Source organism: Gadus morhua, chromosome 8 (assembly GCF_902167405.1).
Source record: "Gadus morhua chromosome 8, gadMor3.0, whole genome shotgun sequence".
NCBI lineage: Eukaryota > Metazoa > Chordata > Actinopteri > Gadiformes > Gadidae > Gadus > Gadus morhua.
Window position 1 is genome coordinate 24,494,600 of NC_044055.1, and position 21,090 is coordinate 24,515,689.

At 45.2% G+C, this 21,090-nt stretch overlaps 2 protein-coding genes across 3 annotated transcripts; one reads left to right on the forward strand and one right to left on the reverse strand.

Annotated features, from left to right (window-relative positions):
- Window positions 1–26: 26 nt before the first annotated feature.
- On the forward strand, window positions 27–14,838 carry yme1l1b (YME1-like 1b). 2 transcript variants are annotated; one of them, XM_030363814.1, is made up of 18 exons: window positions 27–181; window positions 823–942; window positions 1,259–1,436; window positions 3,474–3,572; window positions 3,914–4,020; window positions 5,358–5,508; window positions 8,058–8,141; window positions 8,633–8,806; window positions 9,496–9,648; window positions 9,947–10,079; window positions 10,471–10,533; window positions 10,758–10,870; window positions 11,172–11,327; window positions 11,658–11,809; window positions 12,158–12,284; window positions 12,502–12,575; window positions 12,698–12,784; window positions 13,315–14,838. In XM_030363814.1, exons 1-18 carry the CDS (start codon window positions 149–151, stop codon window positions 13,456–13,458), a joined length of 2,148 nt encoding a protein of 715 aa, XP_030219674.1. In that variant the 5' UTR covers window positions 27–148; the 3' UTR covers window positions 13,459–14,838. The 2 variants fall into 2 exon arrangements, with proteins under 2 accessions (XP_030219674.1, XP_030219675.1); XM_030363815.1 differs by having other exon boundaries at window positions 8,654–8,806.
- A 190-nt stretch (window positions 14,839–15,028) lies between these two features.
- Window positions 15,029–18,229, reverse strand: ptchd3b (patched domain containing 3b). Its single transcript, XM_030364359.1, has 4 exons — window positions 17,501–18,229; window positions 17,306–17,427; window positions 17,069–17,214; window positions 15,029–16,635 (listed from the first exon to the last, which is right to left on the reverse strand). The coding sequence occupies exons 1-4, from the start codon at window positions 18,221–18,223 to the stop codon at window positions 15,131–15,133; spliced, it is 2,496 nt and encodes an 831-aa protein (XP_030220219.1). The 5' UTR covers window positions 18,224–18,229; the 3' UTR covers window positions 15,029–15,130.
- Window positions 18,230–21,090: the final 2,861 nt, after the last annotated feature.

Here is a 21,090-nt window from a genome sequence, read left to right on the forward strand (position 1 = left end):
GTCACTAAAGCGGCATCCGGTTCATGGGGCGTTTTAATGTCGTCACTTCCGCTCTAACTGGCTCAAGAAACAGCAATAAAGTGTTGAAACAGTGAAAACAGATATATGCACAACTCCACGGTAGTCTAGGGCCACTGACACTTGAAAAATGTTTTCTCTTTCGATGACAGTCCAGCCCCAGGTAAACTCACTTTGTATTTCTGTTTGTGTTGTGTTGTGTTGTGTTGTTGTGTTAGTAGGGGTCAGGGAGCTAGCTTCTGGAGTTAGCTATGTTTCGCTAGCTGATCATAATTGAAAGTTATGTCACATTATGACACCTCTTATTCTGATTTCCTCATTCAACTAAACCTTTGGCGTAGTTGTCAGCTGTGTTATTGACATTATTATAATCACAGTATTGGACAAGCTACTTATTGCCAGCTGATGCTAGTGTTATCTCAAGACTATCCCTCCGAAATCTATTTTATATATCTAACGTCCACTCACTGAGTGTTGACGTCTGGAGTATATCACTCCGGAAAGTGTTTTATTTATTTAAAGCTGTTTGTGTAGGAGAGCACAGGTGACACTAACGTGTGTAATATTTAGGCCAAACCAAAGTACAAGCCAGGCACGTCATGGTATCTTTGGCAACGTTCATCACTTGTGTGTTGATGTCAAAGGTTCAGACTTTAATATGAACATCCTTACTGTCCCAACGGCGATATATTGTTTCACTTTCTTATGACAAATGCTCTTATTGGAAGTCGCTTTGGATAATAGCGTCTGCTAAATACCCTAATGCCTATGTAAATGTAATACATCATGTCGCCATGATTCCAGGTGACTGTTCCGTTGAGCCATCTGATCAACGTCCTCCACTCTCTGAAGAGCTCAGTGGGGAGCTACAGCGGGGCGTCCGTCAAGCCCAGTCAACACCAGGAAAACACGATCCAGTCAGAGGTACTGGTACTGCAGTTATATGACTGGATCGCCATGAAGGATGGCGTGTCTTCTGTTGCATTCCAAAAAGCGAACAACACTTATGTCCAGTTGTTGAAACATTGTCGTGAAGCACTCCGAAATTATTTGATTCTATTTGTGGATTGTCCTGAGCTTCACCTTTCACCTCTCACATGTGGCCCTGATTAAAAGGACTGAAATGTAAATGTGACGGCTACCTCACACATTGTATCGGTACCATGCACAAGCACATTGGCCATGACTAATATCTACTGTGTGTGTGTGTGTGTGTGTGTGTGCGCGTGTGCGTGTGTAGCCTGTATGGAACCTGCGGGAGTTGGGCATCTCAGACCTGGGAGACCGACAGCTGGATGATCTTATAAACAATGTGTTACCTCGCCTCAACCAACATGCAGAGTCCAGCGCGTCCATCGGCCCAGCAGCTTGGCGGACCTCTCATCTCTCCACACACTCGTTCTTCTCAAACAAGCACGGTACAGTACAACCTCAAGGATTTGGTTTGGTAATATACCAAAATAAAAGCATAGAATCAATGATAGACATTGTCAAAGTAACTGATCTAAAAGTTATTCTATTTATACAATGACATGGCTTTTCTCCTTCTGAAACCGCACAGAGGTGTCAGTGCTGTGCAGATATGTTTGAAACTGGATTGATATTATGAAATGCCAATGAATTATGGTTTGATGAGTTGCTTTCTACTAGCCGCACCACTAGCCGCACATCATGTTATGCATGTGCAATAATTATGGCTGACACCTTCTAATCAGTAAGTAAATTGGTTTGCTGACATCCTGCCGTATGACCAATTGGTCAGCGGTTGGAAAAACGCTTGTTTTACTTCAAAAGGGTAACGCTGCGTCTTAATCAATTATTTTAGGGGGCGGGAGGGACATTTGAAGGCCGATGTATTTTTCTTGAAACAACACACACACACACACACACACACACACACACACACACACACACACACACACACACACACACACACACACACACACACACACACACACACACACACACACTACTTGAACTGGCCCAACCTAATGGAGACTGCTAGTCCTAATGTAGTGAACATCTTCTCGGCCCCAAACTAATTGACACCATTTCAAAGAAGACGTCAGTGTTGCAGAAATTTGTTAAAAATAACAACTCAGTAAGCAGGCATCATCTAAAAAATATTACATTCTCTTTTATTTCTTGTCTGGGATAATCATGTTAACTTTAGGGTTTAACGCTTGATAGGCTGTTGGTGTTTTTCCGCAATTCTATACCTCCCCGGCAGTGGTCGACCTGGCAGCCCAGCACGGCTGGGATTTGCATTTCCGTTACAATCGAGCTTTCCGCTTGAAGGGCTATCTTTCACTGATGATGCTTTTGTCTTGAGTCGATGACAAAACAACACGTACACGTTTATTGCCTTGTGTTAAATCGGATTGGTTAGTTTAAGACACATTTAATGTATTTGGGTTGCTTTTGAAATTCAGCCAATTTTTTCAGATTAGACCTGTTTACACATCGACTATGTGTCAACATGCTCGATGTCTCATTTAATATTGATATTGGCGATCTGTATCTAAAGTATTGTCCATTCTTTACATTAAGAGTACATAACAAGCTATTTTGTTTTGCGAGAGAATATCGTCAAACTAACCACTTCAACTAAAACTTAATTAAAAATTGTAATTAGACTCATAGGAATGAACAAATATAAAGAATCAAGCTTTTGAGAACCCTAGCCATACTCTTGATTCCTGGCGTTGCGTCTCATACTCAAGAACGTACAGATCATTGGAGGAATATAGACTTAAAGGAAATACAGGGGTGGCAGTAGCGTGGGAGGTAGAGCGGGTTGGCTGGTAACCGCAATGTTGCTAGTTCGATTGTCGAGGTGTCCCTGAGCAAGGTACCTATCCCTAAATGCTCCCGACGAGCTGTCTCTCACCTTGCGGGGTTGACTCCGCCGTCTGTGTGTGAATGTGTGCATGACTGGGTGAATATCAGGCAATATTGTAAAGCGCTTTTGATAAAAGCGCTTTATAAATGCAGTCCATTTACCAAATACAAGTTGAGAGACAACCTCTGGCTCCTAACAGCGCCCAGGCTGATGTCATCACAGTCCACTTGGACCTCGGAGAAGGTCCATCTCGGGCGCAGTACCGCACAGCACTGAGCGGTTAAACTGGAAGTGGCGACGATAATCAGCTCGGTTAGGCTCGTTACGGCTCGGTACGGCGTGAACATATCTGAATTAGCTCTTTGCCACCAACACAGTGAAAAGCCATTGTCAGCCCTTATATTAAACACAGAACCACACGTGTTATTAAGGCAGCCAGTAGAGTCCATTCAGTGCACCGGGGCCCATTGAGTTCATCTATAGATAACGTGCGTGTGTCTTTCCATCATCGTCTGGTCGATTGTTCAAAGAGAGGGTCAATTTACTTTCAACAAGATGTATTTGGATACCATATTGTTAAACCGTAATAGGACCTTTTGCCTTCCCTCCTTAGGGTTTTCTGGTATGACGACCCCCTCGGCCCCTCATGTCTTTTGCCGGCAGCATCCCTCCCCTCTTCAAGCTGTTTGCACAGACCTTCAGTCCTGGCCAGGTACTGAGTAACCAGTACACCTCCAGTGTATCTGAGAAGGGATCCCATACTATTTATAATACAGTGTACTGTTATTAATACAGTGCACTGTTATTAATATTGTTTACTGTTGTTAATGCTGTTTAATGTTATTAATGCTGTGTACTGTTATTATTAATATTGTTTACTGTTAATACAGTTTAATGTTATTAATGCTGTGTACTGTTATTAATATTGTTTACTTTTGTTAATACTGTTTAATGTTATTAATGCTGTGTACTATTATTAATGCTGTGTACTTTATTAATACAGTGTATTATTATTAATACTGTGTACTGTTATTAATACTGTGAACTGTATAGTTTGGATCCAGAGCCGAGGATTCAAAACCTTGAGAAAAACCAGAAGACTGCAGTTGTCCCTGGATCGTCCTGCAGAGTCGGACAGCTTCACGCCGTCCTTCATGAAGGTAAACTTGCATGAAGAGCATCGCTCAGTCTTACAGTTTTTCTCAGTCGCTTTCGTACATTTCTCAGATCAGAAATGAAATTCTCAAAACTACCTGTTCAATCTTCACATCATTGTGTCACTTGTGCACATCAAAAATGCTGTTTCTCAATTCTTTTAACAAGTTGCAAATACTTTAGTACATCCCTGCAAATGATTATGTACAATTCTCTGCTCTTTCCTACATTTTCAATTGCTTATGTCATGTTGATCAAAATGTTTTGTAATGGGTCTACGTTGAATAGTCTCACCCCCACAACATGTAGGCATTAGTTCATTGCATAAGTCTTTACATGTAAACTTGTCATAATATGTCAAGCATATTTCTATACATTTCCATTAGACTTTTTTTCTAAATCTGTCCTGAATTGGTAAATTTCTACCTGGTGAATCTTGACTTTCTCTGACGAAGGGAAATGTGTGAAGTGTTGGATCAACCAACGATCATCAGTTTACTGAAATAGCTAAAAAGGTAAACTGATGCATCTCATGAACCATGAACTGGCAAGTATATAGCTGGAGCACAACACAATGTTAAATTATCTGACAATGGAAGGACAAGGAATTGGAAGGGGTCAACAGCCAGAGAGAAGAAGAGGAGTGAGGCTGCCTGACAGACAGGAACGTGAGGAGGTGTAGGAAGACTAAACTGTAATTCCTAAGGAGATTGACCTATGTTCACATTTCTAGCAATGACATGGTCTGTCAACAAATTATAGTACAAACAGTCAAAGCGTGAATGTGAATCTTGTCCAGTCTCTTGGGATCAATCTCCCACATACACTAAGGTGTAACTTTCAACTTACAATTGTCTTCAAAACTTTAGCCATAGTTTACATCAGAACATCCCTCCAGAGTACACTGTTATATTGACAACATGACTAAGCAATTTCACCGTCTTATCCGTACACAATGACACAAGGACTTATCATTCTGATGGCACTGCCATGTTCATTGACATATTTAGTTTTGAAAGATGAACTAAGGATTTTGAGGAAGAGACAGGCTTTTGCAGATAATCCATTGTGTTTTGCTATCTGTACAAATTGTTTTAAGAAATGCATTTACTGTTCTGCAAATGTTGAGGATGATTCGAGAAATGTACCAAAGCGACAGAGAAAGAAAAAAAAATTGTACCGTTTTATTTTGCCGTCTTTTGTTCATTTAGATATCGAAACCCTCTCTCAGTCTACTTGGCTGGAGCACCAGGTTTACTGATGCATCTGGTTCTGCATGTTGTGACCCTCCTGTGCTCTACGATTATCATCATGGTCTACCGTCCTCTGACCACCACGCCAGGGCTTCCTGAGCCGGGACAAGGGCCTGGAGGTGGAGACTCTAGAGGGGCTGCTGAAGACCAAGAACGTTGCCGACGGACATCAGGATGCCTTCAAGAGTGGCTTCGCCGAAGGCTTCATGAAGGCCCAAGCCATGACCCAGCGCACACAAGGTAGACACACTCTGCCACACAGTTATCCCACTAGGGGAGCAAACGTGAGCAAATTAGTACTCTACAAGCAAACCATAAACGACTGTCTGTGTTTCCTTATTTACAGAAATCTGTGTGAGTGAGTTAACAAAAAAGTTTAGGTGGAAACAAACATAACTTTTCGTCTCCTATTGGGTCCATGTTGGGAGCTTTTCATTCTTTCTATTTAGGTTTTACTAATATATTATGCTGATTTATTAGACTTCATTAGACAGGAGCTGATTCTTGGTTGATTGATTAATGTACCCCCAGAAGGCCTCTAAGTGACTTCAAGAGGTGTCTGGCAACAAGTAACCAATCAGTAACCACATTTAGGGATTCAATGGCCATGGCTGACTCCGCCCACTTGGTGCCAAAAAAATAGAGAAAGTCTGCATTATTACAGTAAAACGTGTGTTAGTTATGCACATGCACAAAGTCATTTTATGTATGATATTTACAAAATAATTATTACCGTTGAGATTTGGACCCATTTTTCCGGTATTTCTTGCATCCCTAATGACCACACACACATTGAGAGGTTATTCTCTCTGACGTGGCGGATTTACTGGACCGTTAGTTCTTCTTCTTGTTTTCATCATCAGTCAGTGAACGGGGGAAGATGATTCTAGGGGTAGATGGGGTTCAGAGCCCAAGACGCAATAACTCCTACCTGCTCCTTAGGCCATGCAGTGTTTCCCCTCTATGCACCTAGCAGCAGCGGTACGCCGCTCCTGAAATATGACCGCCGCTGCTGAATTTCTTTTTTTTTAACAAGAGGAGCGCTTCAGCTTATCTCTTTAAAATACGACTGTTATATAATTTTGCGTAGGGCAAAATAATATAACATTCAATGCGCAACGGACGCTGTATATGCCCTTAATCTCCAGGTCAATTCACACACTCACCAACTAATGTATTATTTTGCGCTACTGATGCTTCATATCAAGGTCAATTCACACTTAAAGCACATCAACGGTCAGGAACTTCCGTAAAGTTGGAAATAAATTGGCAGATTCAGAGTTTGCGGTTCAATAGATAATCAGTGAAACATCGTTGCGACACATTTGACACCTCTAGCTAAATGTAGTAACCTAGAGAACCAGCTACAACATTGTTTTCATCCAAACAAGTCGTCTTTAACGAACGGTGAATTGCATTGGCTTCTATGAGCTGTCGGCTTTGAGCCGCGACCTTAGGGACCGTCTGCAAAGTGCAAAACTGAAAACTACCACAATGGTAACATTTTAATAGCATTGCCATTATTGACTCTAGAGCCCCAAAACTTGTTTCATATAGGTATGGCCTCTTTATGGTCATACTAGAACCTTTAGTTTTGAAAAATATCTCTTATCTTTTAGGATTTTTTTTATTTTGCAACAATTTCAATAGTGTCGCCTGTAACATAATTCACACATTCATACCAACAGGCCACATATGCCCTTGCCAATTAAAGAGGCTTCTTTCTCACGCTAAGGGGGGATACTGAGCCTAGGGAGGCTTCCAGCTCATACAGGAGGCCATTCATCATGTGTCATTTCTAGAGATACGAGCGGTCAAGATGTTTGAGAGACCAAGATGCTGAAGGCCACAAAAACAAGTGTAATTCCCGCACATAGCCACAAACCAAGTTGCAATGCCAACACATAGCCATAAGAGAGCAGCATAAAGACACATACGGGTATCCAGAAGGCGGGAGTTCAGCACCATGCTTAGCCAATCAGTGCACATAACTGAGTCCACGCCTGCCCAGTAGATAAGTCACAACGCATAGCCCAGGGGGCCAGAACGCATCTATCTGATGCCCTACTAAGTGTATCTCCACGGCACGCGTGCGTAATACAATTCCCCTCCTTTTGCCTCATAGAGACTAGTCCAAACCTTTACCAAATAAAGTGAGTTCAAGCGATCCTGACTCGTCAGACTTTTTCCAAAAAGAACACCGCACCCCTTTATTGTCTCTAGAGGCCCAAATATCGTTCCATATAGGCATGGGCTCGTTTTGAAAAATATATCTCTACTTATTTTTAAGGAATGTCTTTTTAGCAAAAATGTCAATATACCCCAAAACGTGTTCAATAGAGGCATGGTCCTACTACAACCTTTGTGATGGGGAGAGGGGAGGGAGTGGGAAGATGAATGGATTGGAGGCACAGACCTTTTAGATTGTTGTAGTATTTGTGTTGTGTGATTTTACTGTATAGGGTGGTTGTTGATATAATATATTTTTTGTTAAATTTATGTAAATAATTGTTCTAAAGATTATACTTACTATGTTCAATCTCTCCATATTTCCCCTGCTCACTACTGTGCACAAATGTACTGTATGTACAACCTTCTGGTGCCGGCAGACGCATCGAAACCTCCCGGCAGGGTGCGCTTTGCGAACACACAAAAAAATTTGCGAGCGGGAAAAAACATTTCACCTCCGCTGCTGCAACTCCACCCTAGGGGAAACACTGACATGTATTTAAAGAAGTCATTATCAGTTGGGTCAAAGCGCTGCTAAACATTCTCTTGTGTGTTGCCAGACTCTCTGAGGAGGACTCGTCTGATCCTGCTCGTCCTGCTGCTGGTCGGACTGTACGGCATCTCCAAGACCCCCTTCCTATCGGGTAACGGCTCCTGTACCACGGCAGCACCTGGCCCACAGCCATCCCAGGCCTCCTCTGTGTTGACGCTCCTTCTAACCACTAGATAACCTCTAGAATAGCCTTTTGCTCGGCATGTTGGTGGTTTACAGCTTGTTAAAGGGCAGCGGTTACACTCTTGACCTAACAGATAACTGCCACACACACGTGTCTTGAAAGGAAAATCTCAACTCTATCTGCGGAAAAGTTGTCGAAAATCGACCCACTGAAGTCACCGCTCCAATTATTTTATTGTGTTTGAGTTTGTGTGGCAGAGGGAATTTTCTTTCACAACCCTGACTATCAGAAAATAGCCAAGTGTGACCATGGCTTATTCTGCTTAATCCACCTTCTTTCTGTGTGCTTCTCGTGTCTCTACGTAGTCAGAACAACCCTCAGCCACTTACGACTGCGGCGGTGTTTTTGGTGTGATTTTTTATTCTCTGCCGAACTTTTAATCTAACCATTCCGGGCAGTGCGATTCCGAACCACATCAGGCCTTGACTCAGCTGTGGACCCCGTGCAGATGAAGAACGTGACCTTTGAGCACGTCAAGGGCATCGACGAGGCCAAGAGCGAGCTGCAGGATGTGGTGGAGTTCCTCAGGAACCCCCAGAAGTTCACCGTCCTGGGAGGGAAGCTCCCTAAAGGTGAGGTCTCGTCCATCATCCATAAGGTAATGCTTGTTGTCCACAGAATAGAGATAATGGAGGATGGATTCAGTTAAGGTTGGATTTATTAAAACCCTCCCCAATGACTATCCTCCTCCTCATCGTCATCCTCTTATCCGGGGTCGGGTCGCGGGGGCAGCAGCTCAAGCAGGGGTCCCAGACGTCCCTTCCCAGGGCCACATTGAACACCTCTGACGGGGGGGATCCTGAGGCGTTTCCCCGCCAGTGTGGATATATAATCTCTCCACCTAGCCCTGGGTCTTCCCCAATGTCTCCTCCCCACTGGTCGTGCCTGGAACACCTCCCAAGGCATCCTTACCAGATGCCAATGTAATTAGATAATTTATTAGTTAATTGTTTTTGTTGTTTAATTTCAGTGTTTATCCACTTATTAATTCAAATCTCAGACTCAGTTTTCATGCCAATCTGCAACCCAATGCCGCCTTTCAAATCAACCTTTTGGTCCGACAATATAGGTTTGATGATATGATTACCAACTTTTATTTATACTTGTTCACATATCTTATGAAAGGGATCCTTTTCTTTTAATGGCAGAAATCCATGCATATCAATCAAAGAAATGTCCACAAATCCTCTTCTTTGCCTTGCTCACCCTGCCTGTAACAAGGAGTTTGAGTCTTGTGTTGTTCCTCCCTGCTGACCTCCAGGTCTGCTCCTGGTGGGGCCCCCAGGCACCGGGAAGACCCTGCTGGCCAGAGCCGTGGCCGGGGAGGCAGACGTCCCCTTCTACTATGCCTCTGGCTCCGAGTTTGATGAGATGTTTGTTGGTGTGGGGGCGAGCCGCATCCGCAACCTATTCAGTGAGAGAGCCCCTCTAGTTTGGTTTCAGGCCCTAAATAATGATTCCCTTTTCCGCTTGTCTGTTTATACTTTTGTATGATTATTCCTCCAATATGGTTTAGTTAAAGAAGCTTAGCAGTCATATTATGTTAATGATTGATGTTTAATGGGTTAGGGTTTTGGGTTTTGTCAGATTGTTAACGATGATGATGGTTGATGACTGATGGATAATATGGTTAATAATGAAGGATTAAATGTCAGTATTGAAGATGGTTGATGATTAATAGTTAGTTAATGAGCTGCTGGTGGTTTCCCCAGGGGAGGCGAAGGCCAATGCTCCATGTGTTATCTTCATCGATGAGCTGGACAGTGTCGGCGGGAAGAGGATCGAGTCTCCCATGCACCCCTACTCCAGACAGACCATCAACCAGCTGCTGGCTGAGATGGACGGGTACGCTCTAAGCAGAGCACTCATAACGTTCATCACCTGTTATAGCCCTTGGGCTGGATCCAGTGGCGTAAATATCGACGGTGCAACCGGTGCACTGCACCGGGGCCCAGACGGCGTCAGGGGCCCATGGAGGAAGAAAAAAATATATATCGCCCAGGGTGGCAAATGTGTTGGGGGCGCCCTCTGGTGGCACCCTTAATTAATTAACTAAATTATACGAAAACCCTCACCGTAGTGAGCAGGACAACGCGACCGCGACCACTCCCCCTGTCAGTCAGTCTGTTCCCCTGTTGTGTGATGGTCAGTCAGTCAGTCAGTCTGTTTACCTTTCGGTTGATGTTCTATCTGTTAGTCAGTATGTTTACCTGTTTGTTGATTGTTATTGTGACAGGTTTAAACCAAACGAAGGCGTCATTGTCATCGGAGCGACAAACTTCCCAGAAGCTTTGGACAAGTATGTTTTATGTTCTTATCTTGTTTGAACAAATATCAAGTGATAATCTGCCCATTTCAAACCATTTATTCAAACTCATCGGGGTGGTTATGTTTGTTATGTTTTTCCATACTCATGTGAGAGTCTACCTTCAGGCCTATTGGATACTATGGATCAACGTATCCAAAACCAAATGTTTCCTCTGTTTGAATGGGATGTTTGTTGTTCCCCCCGCCTTCCTGCAGTGCGTTGATCCGTCCGGGCCGGTTCGACATGCAGGTGACCGTCCCCAAACCGGACGTGAAGGGACGCACCGAGATCCTCAACTGGTACCTCAAGAAGATCAAAGTGGACCAGGGTAGGGAGGATCCTTTAAAATTCATTTCCTGTGTGATGGATTTCACAATGTGTTATTTTGTCTATCGTATTAGGTGTGCAACCTTTTTAATGTGTAATATTATTAGTTCGTTTTTATTTAAGCACACTTTGTTGAGATGTATTATTTCTGTATCTTTTGGATGTAACTTTTAAAAAATAAATAAATAAAAATATTCAATCAAATGTTTATGTCTCAGTTAAAAAATGATGACGCAGTCAAATAGTGTTTTCCTACTTCATGCCAAGCGGTGAGGCTAATGTGGTTCTACTGTGTCTTGCAGCCATCGAGGCCAGTATCATCGCCCGGGGAACCGTGGGCTTCTCTGGGGCCGACCTGGAGAACTTGGTCAACCAGGCGGCCCTGAAGGCGGCCGTGGACGGCAAGGACATGGTCACCCTGAAGGAGCTGGAGTTCGCCAAGGACAAGATCCTCATGGGTGAGCTGCAGCCACAGGAGAGCCTCTCTCTGATGCTGAGGATGAGTCTTCATCTTATCTGATGATTTATAATTGTGCTTCTTCTTCCAAATGTTGGAGGTCATTGTAGGTTCAATCTAAGGACCTTTTGGTTGGAAGGAAAAACACCCTAACTGCTGTTAGCCCTGTTTGCCTCAGCTTCTTGTAGAGAGAAGAAACTGTGTGATTTAAGGTTGACCTCTTATCATCATGTGACCACATGTCGATCTTATCTCTTTCTCAGGACTTTACCCTCAAGTCATGAGGTCTTCCCCGTTAAATCCCTTCCTCCTTATGATCTCCCTCCCTCAGGCCCAGAGAGGAAGAGTGCGCAGATAGACAAGAAGAACAAGCAGATCACAGCCTACCATGAGTCGGGACACGCCATTGTGGCGTACTACACCAAGGACGCCATGCCCATCAACAAGGCCACCATCATGCCCCGAGGCCCCAGCATGGGGCATGTAGGTTAACAGACCCCCCCTACAGCGGTAGCCTCAACGCTAGCCTCATGAAGACCACTTACCAACTCAAACTGTGGTAGCCTCTAAGCTAGCCTAATGAAGTACACTTACCCACTCTAACCGTGCTAGCCACTAAGCTGGCTTCATGAAGACCATTAACCCACACTAGCGGTGCTAGCCACTAAGCTGGCTTCATGAAGACCATTAACCCCAACTTGCTTCTAAACCACCCCATTTTGGCAGATACCTTTTGAACCAAAAAAGCTCACATTGAGTTTGCAGATACATAATATTGATTGCATATTTTTGTTATTTTATCTCAGCCGTCTTTTATCTCCTGTTCTCCAGGTGTCCATGCTCCCGGAGGACGACCGCTGGAGCGAGACGCGGTCTCAGCTGCTGGCCCAGATGGACGTCAGCATGGGGGGCCGGGTGGCAGAGGAGATCATTTTCGGCCCAGAGTACATCACCACCGGTAAGGAGCAGACCTGATGGTTGTTAAAAGCACCTCCATTTCCTTTAGCTAAGCATAGAAGTATCTTCTGATGCCTGCCTACCAACTGGGTTACACTTTAAAGTCTAGTTCATGCCTGCTTTTTGTTATTCATGTTTCCAATCAAAACATTGACAAGTGATAATAATATCATATTTTCGATCAAAGGTGAATTTGAAGGCTGACTCTGTCTCTTCAGGTGCATCTAGTGACTTTGACAGTGCTACCAGTATCGCCAAGATGATGGTCACCAGATTTGGGATGTGTGAAAAGGTAATTCTTCAGGTCCATAACCGCCCCTTACCTCAGTGCTGCGTGGATCTGGATACGAAGTATGCGCTGTTATTGATCACCATCGTAATGTGTTGGTTCTCTCCATCTTCTGTTTCCTCAAGTTGGGAGTTATGACCTACAAAGACCTGACCCGGCAGAGCCCGGAGACGCAGGCGGTGGTGGAACAGGAGGTCAGGAAGCTGCTCAAGGTCAGTCTTGGTGGCTTTGAATCCTAACCGTTTCTCCTGTTCCGTTCTCCATTCAGCAGACCACTTATCCAAACCACCTAGTGAGGCTGACTACAAATATAACAAGGTGTGATACTACGAATGTAGCTATACAAATCAGGACACAAGTTAAGTGGTTTGTTATTATTGTTTGTGCCAATGGTTCCATCTGCGCGATGCAGAGGTAGCTCGTCATTACAAAGTAATGGATTGTCATTAAACACTCCCATTCAGTTTGTGGGCGTGTTTTAATACATCACTGGGAGAGGCATTCTGATCTTCACCAGATACATTAAAGTGGGTCTGATTCAGGATTTAATATACAATAAATTGTACTATATATTGAATCTTCTGCATTTTATCGAAGCGAAATTTGGTTGAAAGAGAGGAATGACAGCGTGTCAGGTGAGATCGAACATGTGGCGGTACAAGCCCCATGGCCTCTGTGGTCTGAGTCACCAAGCCACCCTGAAGCAGTCCTTTTGTGTGTGCGTGCGTGTGTGTGTGTGTAGGACTCGTACGAGCGAGCCCGGGCCCTGCTCAAGTCTCACGCTAAGGAGCACAAGAACCTGGCGGACGCTCTGCTGATGTACGAGACGCTGGACGCCAAGGAGATCAGGCTGGTCCTGGAGGGGAAGAGCCTGGAGGTCCTGTGAGACCAGAGGGAGGGCATGGGCGGGGCGGGGGGTTGGGTCATATACAGTGAGGTCAGGGATCCACAGCTCATGGTTTATATTTATGTATACTGTCAGTTTAGGTTTTAATTTGTTGGTCTGGTTGGGATGTGATATTGTGAGGACATCAAAGTCATCTAGTAATTCCTAGCCATCCTACATCTGCAGTGCGAGAGACAGTGTATCAATACAGAATGTTTAGAAACGCAACATAAAAACGATTTTTACATCCAGCAAGAGAAGTCAAATGTTTGTTTGAACTCGCGTATGAAGAAGCCTGGCCGGTCCTGATCTACCCGGTGAACAACACTGCAGCATTTCAGATCTCCCTTTGTGCATGAGTTGAGGACAGTGTGAATGCTCAGGTATGTGAGGAGATGAATGTATCATTTGTACAGGAAGGGAGGGGAGGCAGTTGATGTTCTCAGTCATGAATGTAAATAAGCAAGTCCAAATTAACTAGTCAGGAAAGCATTGTCCTTTTTACTTTTATTATGTCTTTGTTGTGTTTCTGTTGGCACTAGTAGGTTGAATCTTTCTATTCGGTGTCCACACTGAAATGTTGACCTGATAGTTTTCCTGTCCTCTCCTTTTACTTAAGTGTCCCCCGCAATGACACAGACGTGCAGCAAACTGGAGATGTGCTGGTGTTTCTAATGGTGGCCTTGTAAGAATTGAGTGAAGAATACCTCTCAGCACTTTTAAGTGTGAATGGCAATTGCACACTTTTTATGTAATGTATGTAAAGGCTTGGTACTAAAGAAGTGTTTTGATTTTTGTTTGACCGTAGAAACAGGGTGCGGAATTAAAAAGGTGTTGTAGCTTGTCAAAACAAGTTTCTCAAATAACATCCAAGAAGGTCATTCTCTTGCCCATTTTCAATGTTTTGTTGTGCAAACGTGCACACATGGCTATAATTCTCCAAATGTAAAGTATCTATATGCTGGCTCTCAGGCACTGGGGAAGAGGACAAATGAACATGAGCTTTATTTTCATTAAACTGAGGATTGTAACGTGATTTATTTTAAAGGTGACTTGTGGAATCATGTATTTGCTTATCAATCATATTGGAAAATATTTTTTTTTTGCTTAGGAGCTTATTTACACAACCTCACATGGTTGTTTCCAGTATCAATTTGTCTTTTTTTGGCTCTGCTCATGCAATATTTCTATGTTTATTGGCCTTTTACTGTCACGTAGCTGTAAATACATTATAATGAGATTGAATCATAATTGTACATAGATGTATTTTATGCTGTACATACATCCAGTTTGGCCGAAATCTGTAGACAAAATTAGACCAGAGATGTTATGGCTGAGTTGGTAAAACATTGTTGCCCAAAATAAAATATATAAAATCATGTTGAGCTTGCAACGTTTTATTTTGACGTTTTTGAAATAAACAAGATATTTGTTACAATGGCCATTATTGATTTAATTGTGAAACTATCCTTAATGTAATGAAGTCTGATTAACTATTCTAGTTAATCAGAGGTCATTATGGTTAACTGATCATTTGGCTTACATTTGCACAAAATCTTCATAGCTTGGCTGGCCCCAATGGGAATCAAACCCATAAGCTTTGCACTTTTAATGCCACACTCTTCAAGTGGAGCCAGAATATACTTTCAGTATTATTTTATTATCATTAATATCACAACTTCCTGCATGCAGTAAAAAATGTTAGAAACACGGGGATGAACAGCAGGCCATGGAGCAGCCCAAACACAATGACCAGAAACATGACCTTGAAGAAGGTCCTGAAGATGTAGCTTCCAGATGCGGACAGCACCAGCACCCCCAGGATGGTGGACAAGGCCCCCTGGAGCACGGGACCGCCCGACTGGGCCAGGGCCTCCACCGCCTTATCATTCGGAGCACATTTGGCGCTGCAGACAAAGGAGTAGGAGATGTGGGTGGAGAAGTCTACAGAGAAGCCGATGCAGATGACAAGGTTGATGGCGGAGATGGAGTCCAGGCTGACGCCCCACAGGGCCATGAACCCAGCCACGCCGACGAGGACCGAGCACACGGCGAAGGTCACCCACAGGCAACATACCGGGTTCGGTATCAGTATGAGCGAGACCAACAGCATCATGGCCACAGCCACGAGAACAGTCTTCACAGTGTGGTCCGTTATGATGGCGTATTGGTCATAGTAAATAAACGCAGGGTGGTAGACCAAGAGCTCCACCATGCAGTGTTCTGCTGCTCTCCTCAGACCAAGCAAGGTCTCCTTCTTGGTGGCTGTGTTAAGGGTCTGAACAAAAAAACGAGAGGCGTGAATCTCGTCCATGCTGTAGTTGAGATCTTGTCTGAAGATGGGGTTGAGTTTGAGGAAATTAGGCAAGTGGCTTAGAAACGCCTCTTTAGAACTAACGTTGAGGTTGGTTTCATTTGCGTACAGCTTAAATGACAGGAACCAAGCCGATGTGCTGTTGACGTAGCTCAAGTTTTCAAAATCAACGAAACATAACATTTTTTGTGCCTCTTGGCTCCAGTAGGGGAAAGGCTGCTTCACAGCCACCATTACATTCTGACCATACTCTGAGAAGTGCTGTCTCTGGTTGTTGTAGTAGCGGATGATGTAGGAATCATCCAAGGCCAGGTGGCTGACATCAAGCCCCTCTTCCAGTGTGGAACAGCCGTAGATACCGCCAGCCAGATACCCAACATAAACCATGGATACCAACCCTTTAGTCCACGCCTGTGTCACAAACGGTCCGTAGAACTTCTCAAAGAATCGGCTCACTGGGTCGGCCTCCTTACCTGTCGCCCGGTCGTAGCTCCCGCCAACACAGCAGACGCCAAATGCCCCTGACCTCCCAGGTGGAAGTTCTTCGGGGATCTTGCTGCAGATCAACCAGTGCCTGTTCTCAGCTTCCCTCTGGCCATTCAGAGCCAGGAATGCCCCCAGGAACGTGATGTTGTACAGGTAGCAGAACACCACAGCAGCCCCGGCGTAGAGGCTGAAGAAGCGCACCGAGCCCAGCGGCGAGCAGCAGCCCATGAAGAAGGCCAGAGCGTCCGTCAGGCTGGTGATGGTGATGGAGACGGCCGCCATGCCGTACGTACTGGCCAGCCGGTCGGGAGGGCTGTCCATTACCCGCGTCCTCTGCCAGCAGGACACCATGATAAACATGTCGTCGATTCCGATACCTTAATGTGAAAAAAGTCACAATTTAAAATTGTCAGTTATTGTCTGAAACTATAGGAAATTGAAATGATTTGTAGGGTTACAATTTACTACTGAGACCTACACACGACAATTAAGAATCACTCACAGTACCTTTTGGCTGGAAGTCAAACACCTTCCACTACTTTATGCTGACCCCATTATTCAGTTCTTATCTTTCTTAAACTGGGTGGTTTTACAGGGCCCCTCCGACCCCAGGACCAGGTTAATGCAGAGCAGCGGTTCAATACGGTCACATTGAGCCCTCTCGCTTCACGCTACCCCAGCCGGCAACCAACCTGACTCAGGCTGGGTGAGGCTGAACCACACGCACTCCACACTGCTGTTGGACATGGGTCCTTCCTTAAAAAATGTGTCCGGTGGTTTTGGATGTGTTGATGCCCATTAGAACCTTACCCAGAATCATGAAGGGACAGGAGGCCACCGTCATGACGAAAGGACAGCCCAGGAAAAGCAACATGCCGAAACTGCTCAGGACAGCGAGTCCGGTGGACAGAACTCCAACGCCTCCCACCCAGATCTTACTCCGCACGTTGTCCAACCTACATCAGTCAGTGACAGAATTACAGTTCAATATTGCAGTTTTTTTCCTACCTTTGATTATTTTGATGAATTATGTAATGCGTTACTAACCTCCAACAACATAGGACTGTAAATAAGATAGTAATGGCATATGTGATGGAGAACAGCTGGACGATTGAAGCGGGGGTCTTTTCAAATTCCCACTGCATTGACATGGAAGTGGTGTGTGATACCTGGAAAGATATATAATAATTAACGCATACCACAACATACAAAAAAGGTGGTCCAACACTACGATAACCATACCTTAATCTTTTTCATAGACGTATTGGACATCAGAGCCATGAAGTCCTTCAGCCAACGATCCGATACCATCTTATTATCCCCAAGTAAAAAATAACTTAGCTGAATGGCTTCAGCACTTTGGACAACCCTGTTCCCTTTGTTCAAAGAGACACTCCCTATACTAGTGTACAACGGTACCCTCCCAAAACGACCGTCATACCACGGAAACGTCAAATTGATGAGTTCCAAATTCCTTGCATTGTAGTTAAGGATCTTCAGGATATCATTGGAGTAGCAGGCTCCCCTCGCCACCTGAGCACACAGATCTGCATATTGAAATGTTTGGTTGTCCATCTCCACCGACATATTCCTCACGTGTACATCCAGGTCAAGGATCTCCTGAAGGGACTCTGCTGTGAGGATGTCTCTTTCATGGGTGACTATGAAGGTCCCATAAGTCCCAGCGGTGCTCAGCCTCAGACTGGAGAACATGGATCCGTCCTCTGGGAAGGTGTCTTGAATGTACCTCCTCTCCGTCTTGGCTGCTCCGCTCACAGGGGTGAACTGCTCCTCTATGTCGTTGGACAAGCGGTTCTGCACGAGGTAGAACCCGCTCCCCAGCCCGGCTGAGAGCATCAGAGGAGCTGTGAGGAACCACCAGGGATGGCTGCCGATGAGACGACCCAACGCACAGAAGAAGATGCGCAGAGGTCGTTCCAGGCAGTCTGTGTAGCATCGGGCCATGAGGAAGAACAAAAGAAACCTAATAGAATATAACTCTGAAGTGCAGAAATAATGTGTGCTAATGCTCTGCTAGTGCTGATGCTTGAAGCTCTCCACCCCAAAGACTGAAGAACTCATGGACATGATTTAAGCTGCTCATTTTTTTACTGTGTGTGTGTGTGTGTGTGTGTGTGTGTGTGTGTGTGTGTGTGTGTGTGTGTGTGTGTGTGTGTGTGTGTGTGTGTGTGTGTGTGTGTGTGTGTGTGTGTGTGTGTGTGTGTGTGTGTGTGTGTGTGTGTGTGTGATTATCTAATACATGGGTAGATCCCCTAAATGGGTAAAGGTGTAATTATCAGTAGCCTAACTGAAAAGACAATTGAATACTTGTGCTATCCAATGGCTGACTGGTTCCATTCCCCTGTGTTACTGGTGTTGTGTCTCCCCCCAGCGGGCCCCGAGGCTGCTTCCTGGGCTCCGGGCCCCTCAGATCACTGCAGTGTTTGTAATGCCTTAGGCCGCACCACAATGGGGGCTTGTGGTTGGATGGTTTTCTCTTTGTTTAGGTCGGATAAAGCGGACTCTTTGTTTAGGATAAGGAATGGGAGAATTCCACCTGTGTTTCAGGATGAAAGTGGAAAGCGATAATCAGGATAAGCCATGTATAGCATATCTTTCCGATTTTATTCAGTGAAAAACACATTGTGTTACAGAAAGGCAAATGAAAGACTTTTTCATTTGCATGACAACATTATTGCTGGGGGTGACCATGTTTTATATTGTAAACCAAATGGGCATGCAAACCAAGATGTTCCGTATGAGGATGATTCTGTGTAGAGCCTCATTATTGTTGATTTAATACATTTTTTTTAAGGGTGCCTTTACATTCATAAACGATACACGTGGTTTCAGCAGTTACGTAATCGTCTTACAAAGTGATTGTAAAGTGTATAAAGTAGTTACATCTTTGCAGTAAGGAGCAATTATACCCCGCAGACCAACTGATTCTTCAGCAAACAAGAAGATGGTTTTGGACTTTAAGCCAGGGGTTCCCCACCTTTTTTGTTCCAAGGACCGGCATATTCATGAAAGGATTTTGAGGACCAGCAGTCGTTTTATTGCATTATTTTAAGATGCATCATTTTAAAACTAAAGATGTGGCTGTTTTTCAAGATGTTTTATTTGTCATATTCACAACAATTAAAGCAACACTATTGAAATGCTTGAGTCTCAGGCTCCCTTCAACAATGCAATAATATAAAAAGTTGAAATTGAAGTTCAAGAGTTCTATTGGACACATACCTCATCCTCATCATCCTCATCGTCATCCGCTTATCCGGGGTCGGGTCGCGGGGGGAGCAGCTCAAGCAGGGGGCCCCAGACTTCCCTTTCCCGGGCCACATTGACCAGCTCTGACGGGGGGATCCCGAGGCGTTCCCAGGCCAGTGTTGAGATATAATCTCTCCACCTAGTCCTGGGTCTTCCCCGAGGTCTCCTCCCCACTGGACGTGCCTGAAACACCTCCCAAGGAAGGCGCCCAGTGGGCATCCTTACCAGATGCCCGAACCACCTCAGCTTACTCCTTTCTAAGTAAAGGAGCAGCGGCTCTAATCCGAGTTCCTCACGGATGGCTGAGCTTCTCACCCTATCCCTAAGGGAGACGCCAGCCACCCTTCTGAGAAAACTCATCTCGGCCGCTTTTACCCGCGATCTCGTCCTTTCGGTCATCACCCAGCCCTCATGACCATAGGTGAGGATAGGAACGAAGATCGACCGGTAGATCGAGAGCTTTGCCTTGCGGCTCAGCTCTCTTTTCGTTACAACGGTGCGGTAAAGCGAACGCAATACCGCCCCCGCTGCTCCGATTCTCCGGCCAATCTCACGCTCCATAGTACCCTCACTCGCGAACAAGACCCCGAGGTACTTGAACTCCTTCACTTGGGCTAAAGACTCATTTCCTACCCGGAGTAAGCAATCCACCGGTTTCCTGCTAAGAGTCATGGCCTCAGATTTAGCGGTGCTGATCCTCATCCCAGCCGCTTCACACTCGGCCGCCAGCCGATCCAGTGAGTGCTGAAGGTCACAGGCCGATGATCCAATGAGGACCACATCATCTGCAAAAAGCAGTGACGAGATCCTCAGACCACCGAACTGCAACCCCTCCCCACCACGACTACGCCTCGATATCCTGTCCATGTATATCAAAAACAGGATTGGTGACAAGGCGCAGCCCTGGCGGAGACCAGCACCCACTGAGAACGAAACTGACTGGCTGCCGAGAACACGAACACAGCTCTCGCTTTGGGAGTACAAAGATTGGATGGCCCTGAGGATAGACCCCCTTACCCCATACTCCCGCAGCACCTCCCACAGTTTCTCCCGGGGGACCCGGTCATACGCCTTCTCCAGATCCACAAAACACATGTAGACCGGATGGGCATACTCCCAGGCCCCCTCCAGGATCCTTGCGAGAGTGAAGAGCTGGTCCGTAGTTCCACGTCCGGGGCGAAAACCGCATTGTTCCTCTTCAATCTGAGGTTCGACGATCGGCCGAACCCTCCTTTCCAGCACCTTGGAGTAGACTTTACCAGGGAGGCTGAGAAGTGTGATACCCCGGTAATTGGCACACACTCTCTGGTCCCCCTTTTTGAACAGGGGAACCACCACCCCGGTTTGCCACTCCTTTGGCACTGTACCCGACTCCCACGCGATGTTGAATAGGCGTGTCAACCATGACAGCCCCTCAACACCCAGAGCCTTTAGCATTTCTGGCTGGATCTCATCAATCCCTGGGGCTTTGCCACTGCGGAGATGTTTGACTACCTCAGTGACCTCCACCAGGGAAATTGACGACGAAACACCATAAACCTCGAGCTCTGCCTCCAACATAG

Bases quoted from the DNA above. Each gene is read 5' to 3' on its own strand.
- yme1l1b (XM_030363814.1), top strand. From the start codon at position 149: ATGTTTTCTCTTTCGATGACAGTCCAGCCCCAG. The intron at 8,807-9,495 runs GTGAGGTCTCGT...GCTGACCTCCAG, and splicing joins GGGAGGGAAGCTCCCTAAAG to GTCTGCTCCTGGTGGGGCCC. The intron at 10,871-11,171 runs GTAGGGAGGATC...TGTGTCTTGCAG, and splicing joins GAAGATCAAAGTGGACCAGG to CCATCGAGGCCAGTATCATC.
- ptchd3b (XM_030364359.1), bottom strand. From the start codon at position 18,223: ATGGCCCGATGCTACACAGACTGCCTGGAACGACCTCTGCGCATCTTC. The intron at 17,428-17,500 runs GTATGGTTATCG...ATATCTTTCCAG, and splicing joins CGTCTATGAAAAAGATTAAG to GTATCACACACCACTTCCAT. The intron at 16,636-17,068 runs GTAAGGTTCTAA...TTTCACATTAAG, and splicing joins CTGTCCCTTCATGATTCTGG to GTATCGGAATCGACGACATG.